The 13569-nt window shown below is 49.9% G+C and overlaps 1 protein-coding gene across 3 annotated transcripts in view; it reads right to left on the reverse strand.

The window, feature by feature from the left end:
* The window catches only part of TRAPPC9 (trafficking protein particle complex subunit 9), a 568190-nt gene that overhangs the window by 418857 nt on the left and 135764 nt on the right, over positions 1-13569 (reverse strand). For all 3 annotated transcript variants that reach the window (XM_047842486.1, XM_047842485.1, XM_047842487.1), the window contains 2 exons: positions 11027-11159; positions 7615-7778 (listed from right to left, as the gene is read on the reverse strand). In XM_047842486.1, coding sequence (XP_047698442.1) covers positions 7615-7778; positions 11027-11159 — 297 coding nt within the window. The remainder of the gene's footprint in view (positions 1-7614; positions 7779-11026; positions 11160-13569) is intronic.

Genomic DNA, 13569 nt, shown 5'->3' on the forward strand with positions numbered 1-13569 from the left:
TGTGCCCCCACCCACGAAGGCGGCAGGTAAGGAAAGAACGTCGCAAGTCGTACTCAATTGAGTTCCGAAGCGCGGGGAATACGGAACAACAGCTCTGAGCGCCCTGCTGGTTTCTCTTTAGTCCCACGGCTTAGGAGTGACATGTTCAAACAGCAGGCAAACCCGCTCACCCAGCACAGCTAATTCGCCCTCCGCTGACAAACAACCACCGCGTTTGTATCTGAACAGCGACTCCGAGGAAGTTCAACTACATCAACTACAACATCAACCACATCAACTACAACAGCCGTGGTATCGAAGCAGCCCCGTGTACGTGGACAGCGGAACGAAGAGAGGAGATGCAGTGCCCTACAATGGGGCCCCACTCCCCCGAAGAAAGACGAGATCCTGTCGTTCACGACAACGCACACGGCCTAGAGGGCGTTATGCCCAGTGAGGTAAGTCAGAAAAAGACAAATAGCCTATGATTTCACTCGTATGTGGACTCTATAAAACAGGACAAATGAATAAAGAAAACAAAACAGAAAAACGCTCACCAACACACCGAACCAACTGGCAGTGGCCAGAGGAGGGGGTGGGGCAATGGGCAAAATAGGTGAGGGGGTGAGGAGGTACCAACTTCCAGTTGTGGAATAAATGAGTCACGGCGATGTGACGTACAGCCGAGGGAGTACAGTCAATAACGCGGCCACAGCTCTGCATGGGGACAGATGGTAACCAGACCTACGACGATCATTTCATGGTGTATGAAAATATCAAAGCCCTGTGTTAGTAGACGCCTGAAACTAACATAATACAGTATGTCATTTACAACTCAATAAAAAATATTCTCAAGTTTGACCTAAAAAAAACTCCCACGTGACGATACGCTGCAAGGAATAACCAGATAAACATAAATCAGGAGCATAGCTTCTGTCCGTAATTTTTCCCCCTGTGGAATTTAGCTTCAGAAATAACTGTCATTATTCTAATGCTAGAGTCGAGTTTCACGCAGTCCAGTGAAACTGGCTATTTCACATTGACAGTAATACAGAAATTGCTACTGCTGCTGACCCTCAACACTGAGGCCCATTCAGTGTTGCTTCTAGCTGCAGACGAGGCCACACTCTTCAGGAGAACAGTAAGCAGCAGAGGCTCACTTCCACCAAAACACTTACGAGTTTTTAGTTACAGCAACATGGAGTCCTCGCTTTCTGTCAAAGAAATGACGCTAGAAGAATAAAGACATCAAGGGGCGTGTGTGTGTATTTATGTATATGTGTATGCGTATGTTTGGGTTTGTACACACAAACGTATCTAGGAAGATTGTTAAAAGGCAAATACAACCAGGGCGCCTGGGTGGCTCAGTCAGTTAACTGTCTGACCTCAGCTCAGGTCATGATCTCACGGTTTGTGGGTTCGAGCCCCACATGGGGCTCTGTGCTGACAACTCAGAGCCCAGAGCCTGCTTTGGATTCTGTGTCTCCCCCTCTCTCTGCCTTTCTTCCATTCAAAAGTATCTCTTGTCTCTCAAAAATAGGCATTAAGAAAAAAAAAAAAAAAAAAAGAGGCAAATACAATCAATTCTTTTTAATTTGGGCTTAATTATAACAAAATCCATGGTTATTTAAGTACAGGCAGAAGTGTTCACCTTTAACAACCTACACATAAAGACTTGCTTGCAAACGTGTTATAATTAAAATTTACATGACACTAGCAGGTAACCCTTGTCTGCTGGCGCTGGATTATAACTGCTCATCTCCACGTCAGGCACTTCCGATCGTGGGACACACTCACCCCGTGAGGGCCTAAACTACAGTTCAGACTCCTGAGGGGACCCAACAAGGTCTGTGTGACTCCTAATATCATGCACCCTAAATGCAAAAGGATTTTAAAAACAGGTTTGTAGATTAGGGATTAAAACAAGACAGGAAAGCAAGGAAGATGGAGGAGGAAAAAAAACAATTTTTCTTTATCTGAAGCAAAGGAGGTTTGTCCAGAGGGGAGAGAGGACGTGTCCAAGTTGTCAGGGCCCCTGACACGACTCTGGGTGCTTTCAGGGCGTCAGGAACAGGAGGAAAGAGAACGTGGGGCCTGCACGGCCTCCGCACACAGGACACACTGAGAACGATCAGCATTCTTGGAGCAAGCACAAGGCAGACGCTTTTGTGCTCAGAACCGTCCTAGGACCTCTCCGTGTCCTGCGCGAACATTTCAGCCTCGTGACAGCCCGGCACAGCGGTGCTGACCCCACTCTTATTGAGTGCCTGCCGTGTGACGAGCATTGCTCTTAGTTCTTGGGCACTGGGACGCGGCAGTGAGAGAACAGGCCAGCCAGACCTCTTACGTGTGTCGTGATCGTTGAGGAGGGAAACACTGCCCGAGGACCACGCACCTGGCAGGTGGTAGGCGCTACAGGGTAAGTTAAGAGTCCGGGTTACCATTGAGGTACACGGCAGCCAGCGGCAGCACAAAGAAAGTGGTATGGAGCCCAGAGAAGGAAGCATCAATTCCATGTGGAAGATTCCCACGGAGGAGACGCTTACGTTTACGAGGCCCTTAAAGAGGCTGAGCCCAGTGGGCTGAAATGTCACCCGGACTGTCGCCTGGACTCTGCTGCCTGCCCCACTCAACGCCTCAGGTCCCCAGTTTAAGACACTTTCCCTCTTCTCCGGTATATGAGATCATCTATTAACACAGAAAGCTTTTTGGAACTGCGGAAAGGAAGTGACCAAAATTATTCCCTCTTATATTTTAGAAGCAGATTGTTTGTTTTTATGAGTTTAATTCCGGAGATAAATGTATTGTAACTGGGGACGAGAATTTTAAGAGACCGAAGCTTTCCTTCCTCACGTGTAAACGTGCTGTTGGGAAATAGGCCTGCCACGCTCTATACTGTGGCTCCGAGGCTCCCAGTCTCGTGATTAAGGGTAAAGGTCCCAGAGCTGAGAGGGAGGGACCTGCAGTCCTCGTGACCTGTCCTGTGGCCTCAGACAGATCATTTAACCTCTGGCGTTTTCGCTCTCCCCATCCATGCGGTAGGGGTAATGACACTGCCCTACTACCCTAGAGCTGAGAGTCGGGGAGGGGCTCCATGGGAAAGAAGGACACAGCAAGAAGGACAGGGAGGTGTGGGCACGGTGGCCACAGGAACTCAGTTTGGGAACTGGGGTAAGGGGTGATTGGTGGAACATGGGATGTGCCCACCTCCACAGGCTTCACCTTGGAATTCTGTCCAATCCCCATGACTGTTTCCAACTGTCTGCATCACTATCAGTAAATACTGAGAGCCCACCCGATAAATATGCCCACTCTGGGGTGAGCCGAGATTGGCTGGAAAGGGAGCGACGGGACCTTCTGCACAATAAAAATATTCTACGATAGATCTTGGTAAGAGCTTGGGCTGGACACGTGTTTGTCAAAACTCATCAATCATAACTTAAGATGTGTACATTTCACTGGGGCACCTCACTGGGTGGCTCAGTCAGTTAAGCATCTGACTTCAGCTCGGGTCATGATCTCACGGTTCATGAGTTTGAGCCCCGCATCAGACTCTGGGCTGACAGCTCCGAGCCTGGAGCCTGCTTCGGATTCTGTGTCTCCCTCTCTGGCCCTCCCCCACTCAACACTCGCTCTCGTGCTCTTTCTCTCTCTCTCTCTCAAAAATAACAAAAAAAAAATATTTACACATCTCACTGCATATACATTTTACCAAAAAAAAAGTAAACTTTGAACTCTAATTAGTGACGTGCATCCTGAAGTATTAATGGGTAAAATGCACCACAATCTGTGACTTACTCTCAACCACCCGAAAGAATAAGATGGGTTAATGGATATGGATTAGGAGGCTGGGTAGATACGTGATCAATCAAATGTAGGAAAACGTTAATTACAGAACCTGGATGGTGGTACAGTGTCTGCTCTAAAATTCTCTCAGCTCCTCTGTGTGTCTGCACCTTCTCATAATAAAACACTGGGGGGTGGGGGCATAGCTGACACAAAGAGTAAGTTCCACAGGAGCTCACAAGCAGAAGAACACCAAAGGGCAGGGTAGCCCAGACAGGGGGACAAAAGCTGGACTGCAGAAAGGCAGTGCTCGGCTAAGAAGCAGCTGAAGGTCTCCACAGGAGGAGAGGGATCCAAGCAAAGGAGGAGAGGCCGGAACTCACATGAAGCTGTGTGTCTAAGGGGACCCACACAACTCATTAGAAACATCAAAGTGATCCACGCACATCTATCCCCCCACCACCACCCAGCAAGCGAGACAGGCACACTCCTATCAGTCTTGTTCTGTAAATGAGAAAGCCCTTTCCGTCCACAACCCCTCAGCACTAAGCACCTACCAGGCACGAGGCATGGAAATCAAAGGGCAATCATCCCTGCCTCTGGGAGACCTGAGACAGAGCCATGAACCAGCAACTGCCTGGGTAGGGCAAGGGTGCCTGCATTAGCATCCTGGGGCACTCTGAGACAACAAAGGCAGGGACTTAGCAGCCCAGGCTAGGAGGGTACTCCCAGAGTGACCACTAAGCAGAAACCCAGATGAGATGTGTTGGTAATGGAGGTAATGGAGGCAGGAGCAGAAGTTAGCAAGTTGAGCTCTAGGGAGAGAAGACAGTTTACCCTAAAGGGCAAGAGACCGCACGGATGTCCAGGAAACTGAAGTTAGTTCCCAACAACCCATGTGATTAGAGTTTAAGGGGAGAGGCGGCCAAAGATGAAGCTGAAGCGTGGGGCAGAGGCCCCATGCACAGGCCTCTGTGACTGGGGACCAGGACAACAGGAAGTTGTTGGAGGATTTCCAAAGGGGACAAACAGGAGGATTCCTGCTTCAGAAAGAGGCAGCAAGTTCGTAACAATTTCCACGTGGGTTTCTCTGAGAACAGGAAGAGATGCTTTCCAGTTGCTAAGCTATGACACAAGGTAAATTACAGGATGTGCTTCACCATGGTTATCAGCTCTGTAATCATCTGCCATTCACTATTAGTTCCCTTGTTCCAACATCGACCACACCCTCTCACCAATTAGTTACATCCGCAACACCAGAGAAAGGTATTTTGTGTCAGAGAGGCACTTTCTACATAATAACCCATAGGCACTTGCTACCAAAAATCGGGGAGAGAAAAGATGAGCCCAAGGGAGGATCACCACAGCTCCCCGTAGGCTAAAAGTGTACAAGAATGTTTTAAATGAAACACAAAGAGCCATGAGCACAGAAGAAAAAATAATTAGTGAGCCTGTAGTAAAATAAGTAACCTGTATGCACCCAAACAACACTAAGAGAACATACAGGCAACCACACAGAAGAAGACATTCACACTTATTCCCAACAAGAAACTCATACTGAGAATATACAAAGTCTTGCAAGTCAGGAGAGGGGGGTAGACAGAGGGAGACAGAGACAGAGAGAGAGAAGGAAGAACACTGAGTGGGAAAAACGGACAAAGCACTTGTACAAAAAAGGATCTGAATAGCCAAAACCATAGGAAAGGCATTCAACATCACTGGTCGTCAGACAAACGCAAACTAAAACCCCAGTGTTATATGGTCGCACCCCACCCTCAGCACCAGCACGGATGAAATGACTACAAACACTGAGTAGCAGTGGGGACTTGAGCACCGGGACTCACACAGCGATGGTGTGAACGAGTGCAGCCACCTTGGAAAAGTATCTGGCTCGAATGCTGAACACACGTACACCCCACACCCGGCATTCTACTCCTGGAGGTACACTCAACAGAAACATCTGCAGAGGTCCACCGACACATGTGCCGAAATACTCAGAGCTGCACTATTCTCAAATGCCCCCAGAGGAAACCACCCAAACGGGCTCAGTCGTAACCTGTGACGCGTTCACAGTAGAGTGTTCTACGACAAGGAAAACAAATGGTGATGGTGGTGGGGTAGTGATGGTGGCAGCAACAAGGGTGGCAGGAGGGGTGGCAGCAACGTTGCTGATGGGGGCAGCAACCGTGGTGATGACGGTGGTGGAGGCGGTGGTGATGGTGGTGATGATGACGGTCACAGTGGGGATGGCGGTGGAGGGGACGGTGGCGGAGAGGGTGGTTAGTGGAGATGTCAATGGTGGAGATTATGGTGGCAATGGTGGCGGAGATGATGGAAGCGGTGGTGGTGGTGGAGACGGCGGTAGTGATGATGATGACGGTGGTGGTGGAGACGGTGGAGACAGTGATGGTGGCAGCGGTGGTGATGACGGTGGTGTTGGTAGAGATAATGGTGATGGTGGTGACAGTGGCAGGGACGGCAGTAATAATAACAGCTAACGAGCCTGAGGCTAATAACATGCCAAGCATGTTTCCAAGCACTTTGCGTATCTGATCTCATTTCATTCTCATTATGATCCTGTGATGTAGGTGCTGTTATTAGTGTCCTTTCACAGAAGGGGAAAAATCCAAGAGAGGTTAAATGACTTGCCCAAAGGTAATATAGAGCGAGTAAGGAAACAGGCAAAATTTGAGCACAGGCAGCATTTCCCAGTGAGGAGAGGTATAGACGGGGACAACAGGCAAGAGAAGACAGGCAGACACAGGCTTCATTTCCCTCGTGCATCAGAAGCAGTGGGAGAAACAAGGGAACGCGAGACGCACTGGCACTCGCCCCCACATTACCCCCCCAGTGGGACAAGCTCACATTACACCCCCCCCCCCCATGGGACGAGCTCACATTAACCCTTTTTACACAGTCCAAATTCCCTCTGTCGTGGCATGACTGTTTCCAGGACAAATTCTCCCCAACTCGTCCTGGACCTTCCCCCCAACTGGAACTACAAGATGGCGTGAGGCCCTACCTCTAATAAACACTTACTTCACTTGAGTTTTCCCATTACAGTGTCATGAGCCTGCGGAGGGAGCCCTCTGCGGGGGAGTAGTATGTGGATGGCACATCCGGAAACTCAAGCTCCCGCCGTGCACCTGGCTCGCCTCACCCCTACATCAACCGCACGTGCACACCCCACATTTTCCCTCTGTTGTCTTCGCTCTCACTGGCCCATATGATTTCTCTGACTTCAGTAAATGACCGGCTTTTCTTTGCCCTTGCCTCCCTCCTATACAACACCCTCCGCCTTGATCAGTGCCACTCATAACCTGTAATATACTCAGTACGCCACCACACGCTACTTGCTTACCTCTCAGAACCTCACGTGGCAGGGGCCACCTCCCCTACCTACCCGGGAAGGAAGTGAGGCGTGTAAGGGACAAATAGCTAGTAAACAGAGAAGCCAAACTCTCAACACAGGTCTTGTGACCCGCCCCGCCCACCTCATGTGTCCTGGGACAGGAAACGGAACGCCTGCCTTCAAGAGGGAGCGCACGGGCTCTACGCCTGAACCCACGGAAAACCTGGGGCTGGGCGGATGAATCCCAGTGGCACCACATCTGAGCCGCTAACGTTTCTCTCCATCCATTCAAGAGCGTCCTTCCTGAGGATCTGGTACATGTGAAGAGCACCAGGGACGAAGGAGCAGTCTTCATTCCTCTGTGTGCCCTTCACACACCCATTTCACGACGGCAGCAAATTAAAAGAGTAAGAAGCTTTTACGGTTTCTGAGCACCGGTTATTCAAAGTGTCTCTTTGGCAAAAAGACAAGACAAACATTTCTGGGGTCGAACCCACCTTTGGTGGTGAGAAGTCTGGAGGTGACTTCCAGTGTCTCCAGTGGCTCCGTCCCAATATTTTCCAATTGGATGACGAGTTGCTGAGCCTCCCCGTTGTAAAGCTGGACGGACACATTAGTAGAGATTTCATCACCAGAGGAGGGTTGCAAGGAATGGGCAGATCTGAAATAGCAGTAAGAATTACAGGGATTTTTTAAAAGAAAGACTCAAAGTAAAGAAAAACAACGGCATCTCAGAATATTCACATCCCCGGACTTAACACGAACACGTTCCAGAAGCAGGAAGTGGCGAAGCCCGGCTTTCAACATGGAACTCAATCTGAGCTCTCAAGAGGGGAGGGTGAGCGCCACATGTGGAGGGCCATCCACACGCAGACGCATCCGGGGTTTCCACTCGGCCTCAGCGCCGTGTGTGTGTGTGTGTGTGTGTGTGTGTGTGTGTGTGCGCGCGCGCGCGCGCGCGCGCGTGCATGCGTGCACACGTGTAGCATAAAAATACTTAACTACTGGATTATGGTGAGGCCTACGAGACACAGTGAATTAATTCAAATGATCTGTGAACCGTCACTCTCTAAAAAGAAATTTTTAAATCTCATGCTCACAATTGTCTTAGGAAAACCCACAGACTGAAGAAGAAACCAGGACTGTTCTGACGGATACCATGGGGACTAGAGTGGCGAGTACGTACAAGAGACTCCACGTCACAGGTACAAACGACAACCAATCCCTGCAAGTGCCTAAGCGGACACAGGGCAGCTGGGCGGCGTCCTCGGGCCACATGGCATCCTCTGTGTGGCCAGGTTGAGGCCCAGGCCTCATGGGAGTGCAGGTCAGCACGCAGCCTAAAGGCTGCACCACAACCTCAGGTTCAAAAGCACATACAATGCTCTGGAGAAGACTGGCCACAAAAGAAAGGGGGTGGTCACTGGAGGAAAGGGTGAACCTTCTTTCCTGGGGTCCCAAGAGCCCACGTGGCCCCCCACTCTCTTCCTCCTTACACCTGAAGGATCTCCCCAGAAAGCCCATGAGTCTACACCATATACTGAACTGACCCAGAAGTGGACAAAGACTCCGGGCCACACCACCCCCACCCAGCAAGTGCCCAACAGCCTCCCACCGGCCAGGTCTTTCTAACTCTGCTCCCGGCCACAGAACAAAGGACCAGGGTCAGACCCAAGTCCCATTCTACATGCCACAAGACAGCTTCATATCCCCACACTGCTCCAAAAAAAGATGGCAAGGAATGTGCCGGACAGTGCTGGTCTCACCCCTCTGGCATCCAAGGGAGGAGACGGGGTTTAAACAAGTTGGGCATACCGAGCCAGCCCTGCCCTTCCTGGGGGCCTCCTGCCCCAGGCTCTGAGAGAGGAGCTTCTATATCCAAACCACATTTGCAGAAAATAATAGCATAATGAATCAAGGTGAATTACTTCACATTTTACACCTTTAAAGTTACTCATGAGTCAAGAAATAAACTTTCTCCGTCAAGGAAGGGAGATGAGTCCTATCCTCACTATAAACCACTTCTTTCCAGATTTTAATCTGCAGTCCTTCTTAAGTGCAAAAGCTGTCTGTAGTCAACTTGAAATTGCAGAGGACGTATACAGAAAAACTAAAACACAGCGAGACTACTTACTTCGCCTCTCAAACAGAGAGGATACCAGCCCCTCTGGGACCATAGAAGAAGAAGGTGGGAGAAAGCAGAACCTTAGCCAGGCCACAGGGCCTGGCCGACACCGGTGCCGACTGTCCCTGAGTACAGGGTTCCATGTGACAGAGCCGGGGCCAGAAAGGGGCTGAGTCCTGGGTGAGCCGTGGCAGGAAGAGGATGGCAGTCGGACATGTCCCCTTTTCTGAGCATATTTTTTCCTTGCTTGATCATCTGGCCAACTTGTGTGAATCTTGTAAGGCCCAATTTAAACATCACATCTGTGATATGATGCCTTCCTGAACCGCGGACGGGAGTCTTCAGGTTAAGGAGCACTTAGCAAACTTGACTACGGTGAGTCTGGCTCCCCTCCGGACATGAGCTCCTACAACAGGCAAGGCCCAGGTCGAGGGCATTTCTGATTACTTGCTAGTCCTATAGACTAGGCCCAGATCACATGGCAGGCATCAAAAAAACGTGTGGGAGTGAATGTGTTAACTCAGTCACAAGGATACTGATGTTAGATTAATCAGAAGCAACACTCATTTAAAGAATAGTCATCTGAAATCATGCGCTCCATGCTAAAACCAACAAAATTCATTTTTTTTAACTGAGGTGTTACATACAATGAAATTCACTTGTTTTGAGTATATAATCCAATCATTTTAGCAAATTTACTGAGTAATAGAACTGTCACTGACAACCAACCTGTTTTAAAATATTTCCATTATCCAAACTGAGTATCTTTATGATGTACATTTTGAAGCAATTAAAATAGAAGTTTTTTAGCATATGTTATATGGCTATGCAAAAAATAATAAATGATACTCACATAATGTGACATCATCTCAATATTCAAACATACATTTACAAAAAGAAGGTAGATAAGCGATGGAAAGAAAAACCAGAAAGCATTCACAGTAACTGTCTCTGGGACTTCGGAGATATATTTCCCTTTTTCCTTCATGCCTTCCTACAAGGCTACTTTTCTACTTTTTATAAGGTAAAAGTTAACTGTCTTTAACACACAAAAAAAAAGATTACAAAGGCTAATTTCACATTTTGTTCCGTTCGTGGTAAGAAACATTTCAACCGTGTTGTGCTTCACTTTAAGCAAAGTATATTGCCTACTGGTTACCTTGAAGAAACCCTTCACCCATATTTTTTTTTAACGTTTATTTATTTTTTTGAGACAGAGAGAGACAGAGCAGGAAAGGGGGAGGGTCAAAGAGAGAGGGAGACACAGAATCCAAAACAGGCTCTAGGCTCTGAGCTGTCAGCACAGAGCCCGACGCGGGGCTTGAACTCACGGACAGTGAGATCGTGACCTGAGCCGAAGTCGAACGCTCAACCAACAGAGCCATCCACGCTCCCCAACCCATTATTTTGATCCTAAGAATCATATATTAACTCAGATTCTTGGTACTATTAAAAATGTCTACTACAGAGGCACCTGGGTGGCTCAGTGGGTTGAGCATCTGACTTCTGCTCAGGTCATGATATCACTGTTTGCAGGTTCGAGCCCCGCGTCAGGCTCTGTGCTGACAGCTCAGAGCCTGGGGCCTGCTTCAGATTCTGTGTCTCCCTCTCTCTCTCTGCCCCTCCCTCGTTCATGTGCTGGCTCTCTCTCTCACTCTCTCTCTCTCTCTCTCTCAAAAATAAATAAACACTAAAGAAATCTAAGAAAAAAGAAGAAAAGAAACGTCTCCTCCCAACTACTCTGTGCATGCTTTCTTGTCAGAAGGCAGATGCCTGCGCCCTACCTGGGCAGTGAGGTGCTGATCTGCAGCCTGGGCAGGGCGGGAATGACCTCCACCGTGGAGCCACTGGTCTTCACTCCCGGGAGGCTGTCCAGCAGACAGTCACTGAAGACGCCGAAGACCGTGGTATGGTAACCTGGGAAGCGAAAGGAAGAGCTTCACAGCCCCTGGACAGGCCTCCAGCCTCGGGCCCACGCCTAAAGGCGGACTCCAGCAGGGAGGAGCACGGCCCCCCGCCCCAGACCTGTGTCCGGTCAGCCCTCACCCTGCCGGTCCCACCCGCAGCTCAGCCTGAAACCCTGGGTGACGCACGCAGAGGGGTGACAGTCCCCGCATTCCTACCCACGGGGCCGACTGGGTCGCGGCGAAAGCACATGTGGGTCTTTGTCAACTGAGTCAACTTAAGACCAGGTCTCACCGCTCTCACGATCTGCTTTTCAAATCTGCCCGTCTCTAAGACAGTGATAGCTAGCGTTCCTTTGCAGGACATAACGTGACTGAGTAAGTATCTGGAAAATGATCCGACATCTTCCGGGGACAGATCGAAGTTCAAGAGCCAACTATGGTGACTATGACTGCTACACGATATGACAAGCCTGCTGGATGTGTGCAAACACCGTAATCTAAGATTAGCGAGTTTCTCATGCCAAAAACAACAAAAAAAACTCCACTGCTTAGACAAGCACTTGAAATTACTTAAGAAAGCTTTAAAATGGCTTTTGAAATTTCGAGAGAGAATTATTATAAACAATATTCACCGTATAACAAAATTAAACCATGCCCACGGGCTAAATGCTCTGTGCCTTCACATTAACGGAATGGATACTGATCAGAGAAGACAGCTGTTGGCCCGATAGCCGTGTCCTTCACCTTCTGCCAGCGTTAAACTGCTCTGGCGACTCAAAGTTACCCATCACGGCACCCACACTTCCTTCCTTTGGAAATAGGTCACTTAAAAGCCTTCTTTCATTTAGCCTGCGAACATTTTCCTCCCCAGAAACCCACATCTGGTGTAACGCCCCTGCATATCCTTCTTTCTATAAAACCCGATATAGGGGCGCCTGGGTGGCTCCGTCAGTTAAGTGGCTGACTTCGGCTCAGGTCATGATCTCACAGCTTGTGAGTTCAAGCCCCGCGTCGGGCTCTGTGCTGACAGCTCAGAGCCTGGAGCCTGCTTCGGATTCTGTGTCTCCCTCTCTCTCTCTGCCCCTCCCCTGCTCACGCTCTGTCTCTCTCTCTCTCTCTCTCTCTCTCTCTCTCAAAAAATAAACATTAAAACATTTTAAAAATAAATAAATAAATAAGACCCAATACAATGTGGTTTTGCCTAAGCAAACTTTGTTTTCCACTTCTTCATTAAAATCAGTCATTTTCCCTTTCTTACCTGTTGCTGAAAATGACTACAAAGAAATTCAAAACCTGATGACCAATCCTGCCATGTCTAATCATATTTCTGAGAATACACAGTCAGCCCTTCCCACTTTGCACAGCAGGTGCGCCAAAAATGAACACCAACCAGTCTGTACCAATAAGAGCTGTGCTACCAGGGCTCTGAGTCCTCGTCCACCGGTTATCGGTTATTGGTTAGCCCGTCAGTCCTAATTATTTCCTCTGCCATCCGTCTCCCTCGCTCCACTCCCCGGTCACGGCTGCGGCCCTACCTTTGTCATTTCATCCCTGGATTATGCCAACAACTTCACAGTCGGTCTCCCTGCCTCCTGCCCATCTCCAGCCCACATTGCACGCAGCAGCCTGGGGTCCCTCCGGACTGCCCGCCTGGCTGTATCTCTCCTCGAATCGAATGCGGCCCGCGGGAGAAAACCAGCATCCCGTGGCATGATTTACAAGGCCCTTCCAGGTCTGTCCTCTGTCTCCCTCCCTTCACGGCCTCGTCACCCTTTTGCTTTGGGCCAGGTCCTCGAAGCCGTCCCTGGTTCCCCAACACACACAGGTCTCTGGACCACTTGTTCTTTCTGCCTGGAAGCCCCCTACTCCCCACCCCATCCACTCGCATAATTCCCCTTAGGCCTTCAAAGCTCAGGGTCCCTCAGTAGGAGAAAGAAAGCCCTTCTCGGCCCACGCGCCCCTTCTGGGCCTTCTCCCCCACGTTCGGCCACTCACGCGCTCGGCCCCTCCCGGCACTTGCTGCCACATATCCTAACCCACCTCACCCCCCGCAGACATCGCCCTTCCCCAGAACTGTCCCCATTTCAGTCACTAAGTATCTACTGAAGACCCACCGCGTGCCAGGGACCAGCAAGACGGACGAGCCCAGTGAGCAGTTGCAACCACTGGCCTGGAGGGACACACGCGGGTGCGGTAGGAGCGCCTGGCGGCGCACCTGACCCAGCACGGAGAAGCTGAGCACAATCCCCAAGGGCAGAGGAAATGTGAGCCAAGAACGGAGCAAGGCACAGGGCCAGGCAAGTCCGGAAGCAGCAGCAGAAGGAAAAGCACAGGCAGAGGCTCAGAAAGCCTATGGGAGGGACGCGTAACTCGGGGGGAGGGGAGGGGCACGAGGCGCCACGGGCCCGGATCACACGGGG

This window comes from Prionailurus viverrinus, chromosome F2 (assembly GCF_022837055.1).
Source record: "Prionailurus viverrinus isolate Anna chromosome F2, UM_Priviv_1.0, whole genome shotgun sequence".
Taxonomy (NCBI): domain Eukaryota; kingdom Metazoa; phylum Chordata; class Mammalia; order Carnivora; family Felidae; genus Prionailurus; species Prionailurus viverrinus.